This window comes from Protomyctophum parallelum (assembly GCF_964188405.1).
Source record: "Protomyctophum parallelum genome assembly, chromosome: 9".
Lineage (NCBI taxonomy): Eukaryota > Metazoa > Chordata > Actinopteri > Myctophiformes > Myctophidae > Protomyctophum > Protomyctophum parallelum.
In genome coordinates, this window is record NC_139706.1 from 44,811,545 (window position 1) to 44,830,944 (window position 19,400).

Here is a 19,400-nt window from a genome sequence, read left to right on the forward strand (position 1 = left end):
TACAGTAGACTGCAGTATTTATTTACCATGTCAGTGTGTACAGTAGACTGCAGTATTACCATGTCAGTGTGTACAGTAGACTGCAGTATTACCATGTCAGTGTGTACAGTAGACTGTAGTATTACCATGTCAGTGTGTACAGTAGACTGCAGTATTTACCATGTCAGTGTGTACAGTAGACTGCAGTATTACCATGTCAGTGTGTACAGTAGACTGCAGTATTTATTTACCATGTCAGTGTGTACAGTAGACTGCAGTATTTACCATGTCAGTGTGTACAGTAGACTGTAGTATTACCATGTCAGTGTGTACAGTAGACTGCAGTATTACCATGTCAGTGTGTACAGTAGACTGTAGTATTACCATGTCAGTGTGTACAGTAGACTGCAGTATTACCATGTCAGTGTGTACAGTAGACTGCAGTATTACCATGTCAGTGTGTACAGTAGACTGTAGTATTACCATGTCAGTGTGTACAGTAGACTGCAGTATTACCATGTCAGTGTGTACAGTAGACTGCAGTATTACCATGTCAGTGTGTACAGTAGACTGCAGTATTACCATGTCAGTGTGTACAGTAGACTGTAGTATTTACCATGTCAGTGTGTACAGTAGACTGCAGTATTTACCATGTCAGTGTGTACAGTAGACTGCAGTATTACCATGTCAGTGTGTACAGTAGACTGCAGTATTACCATGTCAGTGTGTACAGTAGACTGTAGTATTACCATGTCAGTGTGTACAGTAGACTGCAGTATTACCATGTCAGTGTGTACAGTAGACTGCAGTATTACCATGTCAGTGTGTACAGTAGACTGCAGTATTACCATGTCAGTGTGTACAGTAGACTGTAGTATTTACCATGTCAGTGTGTACAGTAGACTGCAGTATTACCATGTCAGTGTGTACAGTAGACTGCAGTATTACCATGTCAGTGTGTACAGTAGACTGCAGTATTACCATGTCAGTGTGTACAGTAGACTGCAGTATTACCATGTCAGTGTGTACAGTAGACTGCAGTATTACCATGTCAGTGTGTACAGTAGACTGCAGTATTACCATGTCAGTGTGTACAGTAGACTGTAGTATTACCATGTCAGTGTGTACAGTAGACTGCAGTATTTACCATGTCAGTGTGTACAGTAGACTGCAGTATTTATTTACCATGTCAGTGTGTACAGTAGACTGCAGTATTTACCATGTCAGTGTGTACAGTAGACTGCAGTATTACCATGTCAGTGTGTACAGTAGACTGTAGTATTTACCATGTCAGTGTGTACAGTAGACTGTAGTATTTACCATGTCAGTGTGTACAGTAGACTGCAGTATTTATTTACCATGTCAGTGTGTACAGTAGACTGCAGTATTACCATGTCAGTGTGTACAGTAGACTGCAGTATTACCATGTCAGTGTGTACAGTAGACTGTAGTATTACCATGTCAGTGTGTACAGTAGACTGCAGTATTACCATGTCAGTGTGTACAGTAGACTGCAGTATTACCATGTCAGTGTGTACAGTAGACTGTAGTATTACCATGTCAGTGTGTACAGTAGACTGCAGTATTTACCATGTCAGTGTGTACAGTAGACTGCAGTATTACCATGTCAGTGTGTACAGTAGACTGCAGTATTTATTTACCATGTCAGTGTGTACAGTAGACTGCAGTATTTACCATGTCAGTGTGTACAGTAGACTGTAGTATTACCATGTCAGTGTGTACAGTAGACTGCAGTATTACCATGTCAGTGTGTACAGTAGACTGTAGTATTACCATGTCAGTGTGTACAGTAGACTGCAGTATTACCATGTCAGTGTGTACAGTAGACTGCAGTATTACCATGTCAGTGTGTACAGTAGACTGTAGTATTACCATGTCAGTGTGTACAGTAGACTGCAGTATTACCATGTCAGTGTGTACAGTAGACTGCAGTATTACCATGTCAGTGTGTACAGTAGACTGCAGTATTACCATGTCAGTGTGTACAGTAGACTGTAGTATTTACCATGTCAGTGTGTACAGTAGACTGCAGTATTTACCATGTCAGTGTGTACAGTAGACTGCAGTATTACCATGTCAGTGTGTACAGTAGACTGCAGTATTACCATGTCAGTGTGTACAGTAGACTGTAGTATTACCATGTCAGTGTGTACAGTAGACTGCAGTATTACCATGTCAGTGTGTACAGTAGACTGCAGTATTACCATGTCAGTGTGTACAGTAGACTGCAGTATTTATTTACCATGTCAGTGTGTACAGTAGACTGTAGTATTTACCATGTCAGTGTGTACAGTAGACTGCAGTATTACCATGTCAGTGTGTACAGTAGACTGTAGTATTACCATGTCAGTGTGTACAGTAGACTGTAGTATTTACCATGTCAGTGTGTACAGTAGACTGTAGTATTACCATGTCAGTGTGTACAGTAGACTGTAGTATTTACCATGTCAGTGTGTACAGTAGACTGCAGTATTACCATGTCAGTGTGTACAGTAGACTGCAGTATTACCATGTCAGTGTGTACAGTAGACTGTAGTATTACCATGTCAGTGTGTACAGTAGACTGCAGTATTACCATGTCAGTGTGTACAGTAGACTGCAGTATTACCATGTCAGTGTGTACAGTAGACTGCAGTATTTATTTACCATGTCAGTGTGTACAGTAGACTGTAGTATTACCATGTCAGTGTGTACAGTAGACTGTAGTATTTACCATGTCAGTGTGTACAGTAGACTGCAGTATTTACCATGTCAGTGTGTACAGTACACTGCAGTATTACCACGTCAGTGTGTACAGTAGACTGCAGTATTACCATGTCAGTGTGTACAGTAGACTGCAGTATTACCATGTCAGTGTGTACAGTAGACTGCAGTATTACCATGTCAGTGTGTACAGTAGACTGCAGTATTACCATGTCAGTGTGTACAGTAGACTGTAGTATTTACCATGTCAGTGTGTACAGTAGACTGCAGTATTACCATGTCAGTGTGTACAGTAGACTGCAGTATTTATTTACCATGTCAGTGTGTACAGTAGACTGCAGTATTTACCATGTCAGTGTGTACAGTAGACTGCAGTATTACCATGTCAGTGTGTACAGTAGACTGCAGTATTACCATGTCAGTGTGTACAGTAGACTGCAGTATTACCATGTCAGTGTGTACAGTAGACTGCAGTATTACCATGTCAGTGTGTACAGTAGACTGCAGTATTTACCATGTCAGTGTGTACAGTAGACTGTAGTATTACCATGTCAGTGTGTACAGTAGACTGCAGTATTACCATGTCAGTGTGTACAGTAGACTGCAGTATTACCATGTCAGTGTGTACAGTACACTGCAGTATTACCATGTCAGTGTGTACAGTAGACTGCAGTATTACCATGTCAGTGTGTACAGTAGACTGTAGTATTACCATGTCAGTGTGTACAGTAGACTGTAGTATTACCATGTCAGTGTGTACAGTAGACTGCAGTATTACCATGTCAGTGTGTACAGTAGACTGTAGTATTACCATGTCAGTGTGTACAGTAGACTGCAGTATTACCATGTCAGTGTGTACAGTAGACTGCAGTATTACCATGTCAGTGTGTACAGTAGACTGCAGTATTTATTTACCATGTCAGTGTGTACAGTAGACTGCAGTATTACCATGTCAGTGTGTACAGTAGACTGCAGTATTACCATGTCAGTGTGTACAGTAGACTGCAGTATTACCATGTCAGTGTGTACAGTAGACTGCAGTATTACCATGTCAGTGTGTACAGTAGACTGCAGTATTACCATGTCAGTGTGTACAGTAGACTGCAGTATTACCATGTCAGTGTGTACAGTAGACTGTAGTATTACCATGTCAGTGTGTACAGTAGACTGTAGTATTACCATGTCAGTGTGTACAGTAGACTGCAGTATTACCATGTCAGTGTGTACAGTAGACTGTAGTATTACCATGTCAGTGTGTACAGTAGACTGCAGTATTACCATGTCAGTGTGTACAGTAGACTGCAGTATTACCATGTCAGTGTGTACAGTAGACTGCAGTATTACCATGTCAGTGTGTACAGTAGACTGTAGTATTACCATGTCAGTGTGTACAGTAGACTGTAGTATTACCATGTCAGTGTGTACAGTAGACTGTAGTATTACCATGTCAGTGTGTACAGTAGACTGTAGTATTACCATGTCAGTGTGTACAGTAGACTGCAGTATTTATTTACCATGTCAGTGTGTACAGTAGACTGCAGTATTACCATGTCAGTGTGTACAGTAGACTGCAGTATTACCATGTCAGTGTGTACAGTAGACTGTAGTATTACCATGTCAGTGTGTACAGTAGACTGCAGTATTACCATGTCAGTGTGTACAGTAGACTGCAGTATTACCATGTCAGTGTGTACAGTAGACTGCAGTATTACCATGTCAGTGTGTACAGTAGACTGCAGTATTACCATGTCAGTGTGTACAGTAGACTGCAGTATTACCATGTCAGTGTGTACAGTAGACTGCAGTATTACCATGTCAGTGTGTACAGTAGACTGTAGTATTACCATGTCAGTGTGTACAGTACTGTAGTATTACCATGTCAGTGTGTACAGTAGACTGTAGTATTACCATGTCAGTGTGTACAGTAGACTGTAGTATTACCATGTCAGTGTGTACAGTAGACTGCAGTATTACCATGTCAGTGTGTACAGTAGACTGTAGTATTACCATGTCAGTGTGTACAGTACTGTAGTATTACCATGTCAGTGTGTACAGTAGACTGTAGTATTACCATGTCAGTGTGTACAGTAGACTGTAGTATTACCATGTCAGTGTGTACAGTAGACTGCAGTATTACCATGTCAGTGTGTACAGTAGACTGCAGTATTACCATGTCAGTGTGTACAGTAGACTGCAGTATTTCCCGGGTTCGGCTCTGGTTGATAAACTCCAGGATCTCCTCTGTGATGGACAGGGTGGGGGGGGTGATGAGAGGGGGGCTGCCCTCCTCTTCCTCGTCCTGTGAGGGAGAAGACAGGATGTTGAAAGAACGGTCTACGTCAAGGGCATCGAGGCAAAGATACACGTGCTCGCCCCTATGTACATACAAGCTCCCCCTGAAAGCAGTGAGAATATAGCTAAAATAGCTAAAACGCAGTTAACCCACTACATGAGTGTTCTCAACCTTATTTTGAATCTTCAAGGAACCCCAGTTTTATATGATCTGCATCTCTGGGAGTGTCAGAGTTACAGACCTCTGGTGGTCCGTCTCTGTCGGGTGGACACGTCATATGTCCAAAACTGTTACTTTTCAGGGTTTAAAATTCAAAAGCATCAAAAGTAGCTACAAGCTCGACACTCGACGTAGGCCGTTAATTTACATAAGAATACATTTAAAAAAAAGAAAACGGAGATTCTGCCAGACAGCTTCTTTTGCCGGGGAGTTTTCATAATAAAGGCGCTAGAGTGCCAAGCAGATGAGGCAGATTTTTACTCTGCAAAGCCCCGCCTTCCATTACCCCCCCAAAACCGGGAAGCATAATCTTCTGTTACTACCTCGCGCTGTCACATCTAAAGTCTCTCTAGAAGCCTTTATGGCAAATGAAGGTCCCCAGGAGCTTTTTTCAGGGCCTCAAACCCACTAAACAGCCCGAAGGGCCCCTGAGAGCCAATGGCCCCTGGGCTACGGCCCCACTGGCCCAATGGCTAATTTGGCCCTGCCCACAGACGTGTAGGCTATACATGTCCAAGGCCCCCCGCGGTTTGATTAGAAGAGACGTGTAGACACATCCTTAGCTTAACCCATTCTGACCTGAGATCAGATTCATACGAGTTTTCCACTGGACACACACTGGTCTGATGAACCCATTCTGACCTGAGATCAGATTCAAAAAAATGTCAGTCGTTCTTCGATTTTTCAAAAATAGCAGACCTACAAGCTCGTATCGCGCCACTCGGTGGCGCGATATGAGCTTGTAGATCTGCTATTTTTAAATAGCTAAAGCACGACATGACGCTGACACCAAAATGGGTGCCCGGTCAGAATGGGATAATTAGTGTTGCGTACCTGTTCTTCATGGCTGTAGGAGCGTGCTGTCAGGCTGCGTACCTGTTCTTCATGGCTGTAGGAGCGTGCTGTCAGGCTGCGTACCTGTTCTTCATGGCTGTAGGAGCGTGCTGTCAGGCTGCGTACCTGTTCTTCATGGCTGTAGGAGCGTGCTGTCAGGCTGGCGCTGTCCGTCCTGTCTGGGTCCACCTCGATGACAGACGAGGCCAGCGTACTGGTGCTGCCACTGGCGTCCAGACTGTCCCCTCCCTGGGACAGCTCTCCCTCACTGCCACACTGCTGCACGTCACAACATTACACACACCACAGTTACAGGGAGCTTATCTTAACCTTCTGCTTTCTGAAAAACGTAATAAATAATAACAATAATGTAGCTATATACTGTATATATACTGTAGCATATCGTCTCTGTCGGGTGGAAACCTCATGATTATTCAAATTCAAAAGCATCAAAAGTAGCAGCAGGTCTGGAAGAATCCGCTACTTTTGATGCTTTTGTGAGACGCTGTAATTTGTGATTTAATTTACAAAAAAAACACAAAAGGTTTGAATATGGAGATAAGAGGTCTCTGCCCGACAGCAACGATATCTACAATTACACGCTTTCGTAGGACTGAAAAATATAACATTATATATGTATTATATATACTTTCCAGGTCTAAATGGGTTGAAATATACACAAAATATGTTACGGTTTCATCGTTAACAGTCTGGCTTTTAACTGCAAAGAAACGAATATTGTGTGTGTGTGTGTGTGTGTGTGAAGAGACAAAAATGATCTCTTACCTTCAGAGCACCTGGAGCGAGAGACGAGAGGAGACAGACAGACAGACAGGGTGAGAAAAAGAAGAACTTTACAGAAGAATCTCTAAAAGAGAAAACCAGCACTCACAAAACTCTTGGTGTAAAGCACTTTTAACGTATTAAATAGTTGCCATGGTATTGGCACTGGTCAAACCATTTCACAAACCAGATTAACAGACCAGTGACAGTTCAAACCATTTCACAAACCAGATTAACAGACCAGTGACAGTTCAAACCATTTCACAGCAAAGAGCAAACTCACCCTTTGGATGAAAGGCTGCTTCTATGTCTTTGGCAGGAGCTGCAACGACAACAGAAAAATTTAATTAAACATATTATTAAATCAATTGGTGGAACTGGTGGGATCATTGAAAAGCTTTGCATTTAAATGATTACACCGTGATACTTTGTTACATCTATTTGCAAAAAAATCTGAATTGTGTGTGTGTGTGTGTGTGCGTGTGCGTGCGTGCGTGCGTGTGTGTGTGTGCGTGCGTGCGTGTGCGTGTGCGTGTGCGTGTGTGTGTCTATACCTGACTGTCTGCGTGAGCGCCTATAGGGCAGGTTTCCCTCTAGCAGCAACGGTAGGCTCTTCCTGCATTTTTCAGGTGTGTAGAGGACCAGCTCTGGTGGCTCTGGAGGGACAAACACAACACACAGTACCATTCAACCCTGTATACTCATTGACCGGAGACCCCAGACCCCAGGGCTCTTAGCTCTCTGTTTGGCTAATCTCTTAGCCGAAAAGACTTGATGTACTAGCTCATGTATGAGCTTGTGTATGAGCTTGTGTATGAGCTTGCTTGGCTATTCTCGCTGAATGTTTGCTCCACAACAAAGAGGCTAGGGTTCATGTGGTTAAGATTCTATTCTATGGGGCTGTAACTATCGATTGTTTTCTCAGCAACTATACTATAAAAAACATTTTAATGAATCAAATAATCGAGAATGATTTTTTTGACGAAGTGAGTTATACCTGTTTTTATAGCAAAAATAGCCGATAGCAAGCTACAATGTGAGAAGACAGCTTAGGGAAGCTGAGAGGGAGACAGTGTAGCAGAGACAGACAGAAGCACAACTGAGAGAGAGACAGCGTACGAGAGACAGACAAGGACAGCTGAGAGAGAGAGAGACAGCGTAGGTCGTAGGAGTAACAGATAGAAGAGCAGCTGAGACTAAGAGAGACAGCCTATAGGAGCGACAGACAATAGGAAATCCAGGAGACAGTCAGACCCCCTTTTCCACCGGTTGGTTCCCAATGGGAACCGGTTCAGTTCTTTTTGGTTCTTAGTCCATGAGCCAGAGCTCCAAAATTGGTGGGAAAAACTAGACCTATATTAAATTTGTATTTATAGGATCAATACAAGTAAATTAATAGTAATACATGATAAACCCTTCCAGTAGCTTTTTCATATTTTCGATAATTTTGCATATTTTCTTACATAATGCCTCATTTGTATATTTAAAAATGTAAAATTTGTAATACAATAAATCATTGTCTTTGTGTATAAGTACTCAATTGAGGAAGTTTCATGGTGATAGCAATCTAATATAGGTATGGTTTTGCACACTCAATTCATAATTAATGTTCCAATTTTGGAGCTCTGGCTCATGGACTAAGAACCAAAAAGAACTGAAACGGTTCCCATTGGGAACCAACCGGTGGAAAAGGGGCCTCAGACACAGCTCTTACCTGATTGGCGCCTGCCTCGATGATAGCCGTTGTCCAATCGCAGCAAAGCAGAGTTCTTCTTCAGGTGTTCCTGTTCAAATTGTGGCGCTAAAAAAACAGGAAGATATGTTACTTCACCTACCCATATAATATGCTAAGGAACACATCTAAATTAAAGAAGAGATTCTAGACAACATTGTATTGTGTTGTATAACCATATGTTGATTAAATGAAATGCAAATTTTGTGTGATATCATGTGATGTTCTCAATAACCTTTTTTTCCTTTGTTTTTTAATAAACCTTTCTTTTGTACAGTATTCAAGTTTATCTAACAGTGAAATCATAATAAAACATATCTAAACTATCCAACATATTGTGCAATGTTATAAATAAAATGTAAGAAAACAAAAATGTAATAGATTTAATGTGATAAAATAAGAAAGCCATTAACTCACATTGACAAAAGTTGTCTCCAAGGACTTGCCTTGCCTGAGGAAAATTTACAGTGAATTTTAAATTGTACACAAACACACACACACACACACACAGTTTGCATACTTGTCCACTTGGGGGCAGCAAAGTCTAACAGAAGCATTCTTGTCGTTCTATTATGTTTAGAGAAGGGGTATGACATTGAAATAACATAGCAATCAATTAACCATAGCCAATTGATCCATCCATCCTTCTTCTTTCATGTATCGTCGTCATATGTCCAGCTCAGTGTCATTGTCTCTGGTCCCACTTGGAAGAGGCCAGGCTCTTCCAAGTGGATCTATCCATCCCTTTATTGTTTGTTTCCTACATTTTGTTTTTAATTAAAAGAAATTCAATGATTTTTTTCAGGGTAATTTCATGAAGAAATCAAAGAAAATTCTAAAAAATTCCATATATTATAAAACAAATAGAAGAAGTAGCGGAAATAGCCGATCTACAAGGTCACAATGTGGCGTGGGTCTTCAGCTAAAACGTTTGGGAATTACTGCTCTACAATGTAGAGATAGGGTGAGAAGTTCAGTCACACGAGAGAGACTCGGAGTAGAGTCACTGCTTAGGTGGTTCTGGCATCTGGGCCTCTCGGGCGCCTAACTAGGGAGGTCCTCGATGCACGTCCCACTGGGAGGAGACCCCGGGGCAGATCAAGGCGCAGTTGGAGGAAACACATCGACTCACTGGCCTTGGAACGCCTCGGGATCCCCCAGGAGGAAGTCACTAATGTTGCTCTGGAGAGGGAAGTCTGGAGCTCTCTGGTGGAGCTCTTGCCCCCGCGACCTGACTACGGATAAGTGGTTGAAGATGGATGGATGGATGGATGGATGGTTCTCTACTATACTATACCTTCTGAGGCAGTAAAGCGGGGTGGTTCTCTACTATCAGTCTCTTGAGGTAGTGCAGCCACAGCCTCTTCTCCTCCTGGTTCTTAGTCTGAAAGACACACGAGAGACACATTTTATACTTGGGTACATGTTGCCATACAACGTATAAATAATCTGTTACTTTGTGAGTAAATGCACTTGGTTACTTTCGAGTCTTTCGACCAGTTAAATAAGGCAATTCCTGGATCCTCACTTATTTATAATAGTGGTATACCAGTGTACACCACCAGTGTTGTAGCAGTGAGGTTACAAATGCTAAATGGTATACCAGTGTTGTAGCAGTGAGGTTACAAATGCTAAATGGTATACCAGTGTTGTAGCAGTGAGGTTACAAAATGCTAAATGGTATACCAGTGTTGTAGCAGTGAGGTTAGAAATGCTAAATGGTATACCAGTGTTGTAGCAGTGAGGTTACAAATGCTAAATGGTATACCAGTGTTGTAGCAGTGAGGTTAGAAATGGTATACCAATGTTGTACCACTGTACCAGTGCCACAGTATAGTATACAGTATACAGCATTGGCAGACTCACCTGTACTATATGTTGTTGTTTTGGTATGGTCTGGTCTGACACTTTGAACCACAGAGCATCCTTCAATGTTTCCACTAACAGCAGATTACAACACTAGAGAGAGAGAGAGAGAGAGAGAGAGAGAGAGAGAGAGAGAGAGAGAGACTGAGTAGTAGCATACATTTAGGAATTCTTGATGGGAGTCACGATATGCACAAGGACTTACTGGAGCACAGCCATTTTCAACTGTCTAATCTTCGTATAATTGGTCCTCACTAAGCAGGTTCTGACCAATCAGAATCAAGCATTCAACCAAGCCGTAATAATGCTCGTTTTAAGATGTCACCATTTCTGTCTATTCACTCTGTGTCTCATTGGTGTACATCATTCATTCATTCAAACCTTCATTTATTCTCGAAAGACATTGAGGTCATCGTCATTTGCAGTGTCGTCGAGATACACATATAATACAATATTTCAAAGCAATAAACAAAAACAGAACAGAACAGTAACATTTCCTCATCGCGTGACGTAGCACGTAGGCTATGTTTAAAAACACTTCCATGCACCTGGGGGTAAGTCTGCAATCAAAGATTTAAATTGACCGTATGTTATGGGAGAACAGATCTTTAATTTAAGAGGTAAACAGAGAGTCTCAGCAAATCCAATCTACAAGCTCAGGAAGCTTATAACGCAGGGTCCGGGGACCCCTACTGGAGGTCCTTGAGGGACTTCCAGGGGGTTCCCATCCCAGCTAAATGATAGTTTGGAACCAATTGGACTCTTATGGGTCTGTAACTCTCAGAGTTAAATTAACATTGATTTTACAATATAAATTGGGGGTCCCAGAGATAGAAATGCCATGGGAGACCGTAGACTAATTCATGTCAAACTGGGGGTCCTTAAAATTAAATGGGTTGAGAATCACTGCTAGAGCCGTACAAATCTTCTCTTAAGGGGGTCCCTGGCATATCTTTTAAAAATGGGGGTCTGCGGGCTAAATAGTGTCAATATGGGGTCCTTGACATAAAAACGTTTGGGAACCACTGCTGTAGAGTAGACAAAGTCTTGAAGTTATAGGTAGAACTTACAAAGATGTGTGTGCTGTAGACAAAGTGCTCCGGCCTCTTCTTGGCAATGAGCAGCATCTTGTCGAACAGGAAGAAGGCCCGCTCTTTCTTCACCCTCTGCACCCTGAAAGAACCTTCCAGAACCAGCTCTCCAAAGCCGCTGAGCTCTGGACCCGTCCAGTTCACCAGCAGCGACTCGATCTCCTGGTGGAGATGAATTATACACCTGTACTTAGATAACTGCCATATGATGTAAAGATGATCTTGATGATGATGAAGATGATAATCCCCCACATAATTGCCAAAAAACTTAAGATATTAATTATAATATAACATAAATAGCTAAAGAAAAAACACAAGGCATAAGTCATGGTTTTGTTCGACCTAAAACCTTGGAGAATGAGTTTTCATTTAACACCAATAAGCACGAAATGAGTATACTACTTGATCCAAGCCGGGACACAATTGATTGATTGATGATCATTGAAATCAACATGCTCTTCAATGCATTCAAGATTGTCCTATTGGGCCTTGAAAAGGTTGAGAGCCACTGGCGGTGGTTGTATTTCTATTAGACGTCCCACTCCTGTCACAACAGCTCACTAATCTGCTGCAGTGTTTGCGCATTGTTTGGCTACACGCAGCAGATTTAGGACTTCTTGTTTGTTACTTATTAGTCATGTTTTCAAGTACAGTTTGTGTCTGGAAATAGTTGACACACGACACGCATGCACACACATTCTCTAGTTCACCATAGAGCTCTATAATTGAGCAGTTTAATGACAGATTGTGTATGTTTTAAATAACAGGCAGCAGCTATACCTGCCGCACTGCCGCAGACTGCTCTCTCTGTGTGTGTGTGTGTGTGTGTGTGTGTGTGTGTGTGTGTGTGTGTGTGTGTGTGTGTGTGTGTGTGTGTGTGTGTGCGTGTGCGTGCATGCGTGCGTGCGTGCGTGCGTGTGCGTGTGTGTGTCTATACCTGACTGTCTGCGTGAGCGCCTATAGGGCAGGTGTGTTTTAACAGGTAACTATTACATAACAACACAGCTGTGCATATGACCTCTGACCCCACACAACAGCTGGATATGATGGAATGTCAAAGCAGGACAAAATAATGATCGATTTGAGGAACAATTTACAAAGGCAAACGACACACGTGTTTCACCACGAGCATAACATGAGAGGGACAGTAAGTACGTAGTATGGACACTGTGGCAAACCAGGGGAAACAGCCAGGCCTATTCCCCACAGAAGGAGGCTGGGGGAGGTGATAGAGGGAGTATATCACCCTGTACAGGTATTGCAGCCAATGGGAGCCTGGACATGGACGCACCTGCAGCCAGTAAGGCCATCACCAGAAGCTTTTAAATAGCCGACGCCCAAGCTGTCTGGTGAGTCAGTGTGGACTAATGGAGGAGTGAGGAAGCAGGAATCACTCTGTTCATGAGGAGGCTGGTATGAGGGATATCTCACAGGCTGACTGAACTCCACAAGAGAGAGAATACAGCACTCGATCTCCCCCACCTGAATACAGTAGTTCACTTGCTCTCTCTCTGCTCTGCCCACAGGACTGTGAATAGAAACCCAAGCCCCTGACAGGAGGAACCCTAAGTTGACGTTTTGCCCCGTTTTCCCCTTTCCCTAACAAGTTAATAAAAGACAATTTAAGTTACATGTTGAATCTGACTCTGAGCCGCTTATTTTATCGTGAATCTTGCCTATTCTCCCCTGGGTTGCCACAACACATATCTGACATAACTAACATGAGTGCTGTGCCTTGTATTTCGTTGCTGTCAGTTTTCAGGATTCAAATTCAAATATAAAGTAGCAGAAGATCTATTAGCTTGAAACGCATGCAGATCTGCTACTTTTCATACTTCAAGTAGGGCGTTACTTTACGTAAAATATGGAGTTATAGGATGTTTTAAGCCCTGGGCACCAAGCTCCGGGGACCACAAACAAGGCAAAAGAAAAGTGCTATTGCAAGTAACATTGGCAAAATATTGTTACGTTGAAGGGCCATTGAAGTACAGTAGGCCTACCACTAAAACAGTGACAAAATGCAACAGAACATTTTCGGTAACTGTATCTTCACTACAATACATTTTATTGCTGGTCTAAAATGTTATTTTAGACTAAGTAATCATAGTTGCAGTGGCTTTGTAGGAAGAAGAGCCGGCTACATTCCAGGGAGTTACTGTGTTTCCTGATGCCTGATGATGAGGTTCAACTCATCTCACGCTGTCATTACTGGAGGAAATTGAAGACGACCTCGGAACAGATCATTAGGATCATTTCTGTCCATTACCTCTGAATGTGCTTTTGAGAGGAAAATATGATTGAATAACCCATTCTGACCGGGCACCCATTTTGGTGTCAGCATCATGTTATGCTTTAGCTATTTAAAAATAGCAGATCTACAAGCTCATATCGCGCCACCGAGTGGCGCGATACGAGCTTGTAGGTCTGCTATTTTTGAAAAATCGAAGAACGACTGACATTTCTAGAATCTGATCTCGGGTCAGAATGGGTTCATCAGACCAGTGTGTGTCCGGCGGAAACCTCGTATGAATCTGATCTCAGGTCAGAATGGGATAAAATAACTTCCTTCCTTTGAGACTCCATGAACCATCTGTGCGGTCCAAACCACTGGCCAGAATGGCTCCATATTAGGTCACATTCATACCAGAGAGCTTTGCTGCGATTAAAACGAATCCTGCTGCGCATTGTCAGAAAGTGCGCTTCGTTTGGCAGGTGTGAAGGCTCATTCGAATCCTAATGCGCCGCAAATAACCGCATTTTACTCCGCCCAAAAATGTGGGTTTCGCTTCGCTTCGAATCGCACTTGACTACGATTCGGTGCAGGTGTGAATGCAATCCGCAGTAAATAAAGGAAATGAAGCAAACATAATGTGGCGGGTGAGGAGCTGAACACAGTTGGAGACGGAGAAGGCATATTTTACGCAGCGCAAAGATGTCCCGTTACTGTGGATAGACGTGGTCGAATAAGGAGACTGAAGCCCTGATCGAAATGAGGACGTGTACATTAATCAATTGCTTAAGAAAACACATAAAAACACTGCAGTGTATTATAGCCTACATAATATTCTGTCTGTCTGTGCGTGCCGTAAACATGGAGTGCTGTCACTGTGTGGGACTGGGGAGTTATATCAGTGCGCTCATGCAGCGCTGTGCCTCCATGCCCAAAAGAACAGTGTGTGGCGGCTGCGTGCGTAGAGAGAGAGAGAGAGGGGGGGGGGGTCCCAGACGGCACGACACATGCACGTTATGAGTGTAATTTTATCACCATAGATTTCACTGTGTAGGCCAGGGGTATTCAACTAGATTAGGTCGGGGGCCACAACTGTAGAATGATTGTGTGTGGAGGGCCGCAAGCGTGCGCGCGAAGCGCGGATTTTTTTGGATTCTACAAATGTATTTTGTGTTTAAACACAAAGATCTATGTAGGCCAGGGGTCCTCAACTAGAAATGCTGAAGGTCCACAAATAATAAGTAGTATAAATAAGTTTTGAATAAGACCATGGTCCAGTCTCATGCGCGCGCAAATACAATTGCGGGTCGCGGGCCCCATGGGGTGGGGCTTCCCCCCTCGCCCCCCACCCCTAGAAACAACTATGGCTGATTACTGTCATTATGATAATCTAGCACTTTATATATCGCGCACATCATACCTGTAACTTTCTCTCTTAAAAAAAAATAAAAAAAGCTTTTTTTTTTTTTTTTTTTTTTAATTATTATTCCAAGGGCCACTAGGGGGCGCTCCGCGGGCCGCATTTGGCCCGCGGGCCGCCAGTTGAATAGCCCTGGTGTAGGCTATAGTTTATGAATGGAACACATTGATAAAGGTCCCCCCTGCTGCGTTTCCAATTGCTGCGAATGACAGTGTGAAGGCAAACCGCAGCCAATTAAATATGCAAGAATCCCAATTTCCCCGCCCATACGGATCTGAGTCTACCGAAGTATTAGGTGAGAATCTGACCTTAAAGCGCCCTCCGCTGACCTCATTGGCAAATAGTATTTTAACATGATTTCAATGCAGTGTTAATTTTGTCAACTAAAACTAAAACTATGACGAACGATGTTTGTCGACTACACAGACGAAAACTATATAAAAATATACGGATGTATCTATAAAATAGAAGTTCCCAAATGCTTGCTTGCTTGATTTCTTTCTTTCTTTCTTTCTTTCTTGTCTTTCTTTATTGTCTTTAATTGAGTATTGAGTTATTTGTTTTCCCCCCGATGTAGTCACATCAGGGAGAAAAAGGGGGTAAAAATGTATATGAATCAGTGTGGTTGTTGAGCTGTACCTGCAGCCTGATGGCGTGCTCCTGCTTCCTCTTCATGTCATTGATGTACCAGGCCACGGCCGTCATGGTGATGATGGCGTCCTCCACCACCTCGTAGCCCGGGTCACTCTTGTCAAAGTGCTTGGACAGCTCCTGTGTCACAAGAACAAAACATCACGTATACGTTTAACGCTAAATCGCTAATGGCAGGGGTCATCAATAACAGTATGTTCGTCCATACTGGACGAACATACTGTTTTATTTATTTTATTTTATTATTTGTTATGTTCTTATTTTGATCATGAGATCATGAGACCCAATTATTGAATGTCAATACAGACACAGTATATAAATTGGTGTGCATTTTTGTTTATTTTTCTGTGTGCCAGGACAACTCGTGATCACAGGATAAGGAAAAGGTTATGTTAGATTTTATATTCTAATGTATTCAAATTATTCTATTTAGTGTGAAATTAATACATTTGCATTCATGTGTCTGTGTAACACATTTGTGCGGCCGCATTTGTGTCTGTGTGACCTGTGATCCAGGGAGAATAATTAGAATTAGCCTCCTGATGTTCGTGGCTCCATGAACTATCGCGGCGCTGGTTTATCTATCTAAAGGAAAGACTTCTTTTTTTTACCTGCAGCAGTAGGTGGTATTTGAGGATGCGCTGGACAGGTTTGAGAAGGTAGGCCTCCAGGGGCAGAGAGTGGCTGAGGGTCATCTGTCTCTCCTGAAAGAACCTGACCAGTCCCTCGTCCTTCATGCACTCCTTCAGGACTGCAACGGAGCTACACACACACACACACACACACACACACACACATGCACGCAAGCACGCACGCACACGTGCAAAACAAAAGAAAAACAAAAAAAAACATTTGTTTTTCCACATGATACTATGAAACATTAGTCCGCAACCCACATATGGGTCCCGACCCACTGTTTGGTGATTTAGTGGATATAAAACAAGTATAGATCGCGAGAGAGCTGAGATGGGATTAGCCCTGGTCCAAGGCTTACAGCGAGCCTCTCTCTGACGCCTTGTGGAAGTACCTTCCACAGCCCTCTGGTCATATTTCCACTCCCGTGCGCTGTTTTTCTAATACCAGCAAATAAACAAAACGACGAAACCACTCACCGAAACAAAGCCTGCTAGACCTTGGTAAAAGTCTATTCTCGAACCTGGGAAGCGTCTCAGGTCCCCAGTTTCTCTCTAAAATGCACTTTGTGCCATTTTAATAACGCAATGTACCCTGAATTTAACTGCGTAACGCTATCCTACACTCGCGAACCGCCAGTAATGTGATCCTGGCGGTTGCTGGTATTAGAAAAACAGCGCACGGGAGTGGAAATATGACCAGAGGGTTGTGGAAGGTACAAGGCGTCAGAGAGAGGCTCGCTGTAAGCCTTGGACCAGGGCTAAGATGGGATGAGAGAGGGCGTCGGAGAGAGGTCTAGATGAGAGGTGGGATGTTCCACATGTTGCACAGCTGGGGTGACTCTGCACTAGAACATCACAGCGGCTATACACAGTCTTTCTCTCACTTTTCACCGGGCCAGCCAAGCCATACTGGACCATAAAACACCAAATGCACTGCAGGACATTCACATTTACTCAGATGTCAAGACAAGCTGTTCGTCGACGATCTGTGGATGATCGAGACGAACGCATCCAGAGAAGCTAGCTCTGTGTGTGTGTACATATACGTCTGTACGTCTATGATCCATGTAACTCGAGAACCGTTCGCCCCACCGACTTCAAATTCGACACACACGCGTTCCACCCCACCACTGCCCCGGTGTCGAGTCAGTCGGACCCATGGTTGTCCAGAACCAGTACTTCATGCAATGGTGTGAATGATGCGATCATTGCAATGCCATAGCCTACAGCCTACAACGTTTTTTCAATGTTCTTTAAATCTTTTGAAATTGTTTGGATCTCCATATAATGGTCGGATCGGCGGTTCTGAACAACTGTTATCCGACCGTTTTGCTGTTCCTGGGTTCCTGGAAACATTCAGAGAAAGCTGAGAGTATTTGACCTACTTCTGTTGATGTGAGCTTTAATGGCCCTTTAAGAGGACTGCTTATGGATTGTGAGTCTGTGACTGACATAGGAAGGAATGAAGACATATACAGCACACAAACATGCACGCACGCACACACGCAGGCACGCACGCACGCACGCAGGCACGCACGCACGCACACACACACACACACACACACACACACACACACACACACACACACACACACACACACACACACACACACACACACACACACAGATAGCTTTGACATGCAGCCAATTTCCTCCATGTGTATCATATGGTAGGTATCATAAATGCCTTTCACACATGTACTGTAACATGGGAGTTAGACGGTGGGGCTGTACTGTATGAAGCATAAATGTCTCACTTATATAGGATGGTAGGACCTCACCACCAGAGCCATATAACGAGAGTTGTGTCACTCCCATTCACTTCATCAGACCAGTTTTCTACAGAGCCTACTATTAGGAGTTAGGACCAATAGTGAAAGTGAATAGTGAATGCACTGGAGTCTATGAGCGTTTGTCACTATTTCACTGGAGTCTATGAGTATTTGTCACAATTAAGTAAGGTTGAAATCTCTTTTTTGCAAGTAGAAATATATCCGGGTCTTGCAGGATTAAACAGCTTTCTGAAAAACATGTGTTTCTATGAGTGGTTCATGTCAAGGACCCCAAAAGGATTATGTATTTGGCCCTGTAACAGAGCTCCTCTGTTACTTTATATACACAGCATATTGGCACTTTATTAACTTGCACAGTTGTATTTTGCAGTCATTTTATTGTTGAATACCGTTTCTCAGCCAACGAGTTCCACCTGGAGATGGTGATTAACAAACATATGGGGCAAGTGCAACGTGGGTTATAGATGCAATTATGTTTGGGAAGTGCATTAATGTGGAGTTCTATTGTTGAGGTTTTGATTGAATGCCTAACAATTGCCTGTGATGTGTTTCAGTAAGGATTGGGCTGGACCATGTCAGGATAGCAGGGGGGGTTAAGATGTGCTGTTGGGATTGATTATTTATGTTGTAGTTTGAAGGATTTATAATTTGTAGCCTATAGTTCATGTAGTTCACATAAACATTGTATGGTTTAAGGTTATTTATTTATATACATGTATTTATTGTATGCTTATGTATGTATTTATGGTATGTTCTCATTTGAAGACACCCCTGTAAATGGTATAGTTCATTATCTCCAGCTGGGTATAAAAGGCTGCCATTTTGCCAGGGAACGGAGTCTGTGCTGGGAGTAGAGAGCTTCCTGTATTTATGCCGGTTTGTAGTGCTCATTTGGTGAAATTTACGTACCATTGGTTAACCTTTACCAATGCCTCTGTACTGTTTCTCCAGCCACTAACACGGTCATTCCTACAGGCCCCATCTCAAAAGATGTTGTCTCCATTAGCAAATATTTGAGTTAAAATTGTTAGCTTAAGTATAGGCATATATTCAAAGATTTGCAAAAATCTTCAAGATCTTTCAGAAATAGCAGATGTACAAGCTTATAGCATGGCAAGAAGTGACACGCTATGAGCTTGGATTAAGTGCT

General features: G+C 42.8%; 1 protein-coding gene across 1 annotated transcript in view; it reads right to left on the bottom strand.

Annotated features, from left to right (window-relative positions):
- Positions 1–19,400, bottom strand: part of LOC310864592 (uncharacterized protein) — a 126,259-nt gene that overhangs the window by 17,373 nt on the left and 89,486 nt on the right. Inside the window, 12 exon segments of the mRNA XM_083773281.1 lie at positions 4,874–5,002; positions 6,176–6,328; positions 6,836–6,846; positions 7,116–7,154; positions 7,387–7,488; positions 8,547–8,633; positions 8,982–9,015; positions 9,862–9,948; positions 10,431–10,523; positions 11,501–11,683; positions 15,811–15,942; positions 16,434–16,584. Coding sequence (XP_083629407.1) covers positions 4,874–5,002; positions 6,176–6,328; positions 6,836–6,846; positions 7,116–7,154; positions 7,387–7,488; positions 8,547–8,633; positions 8,982–9,015; positions 9,862–9,948; positions 10,431–10,523; positions 11,501–11,683; positions 15,811–15,942; positions 16,434–16,584 — 1,201 coding nt within the window.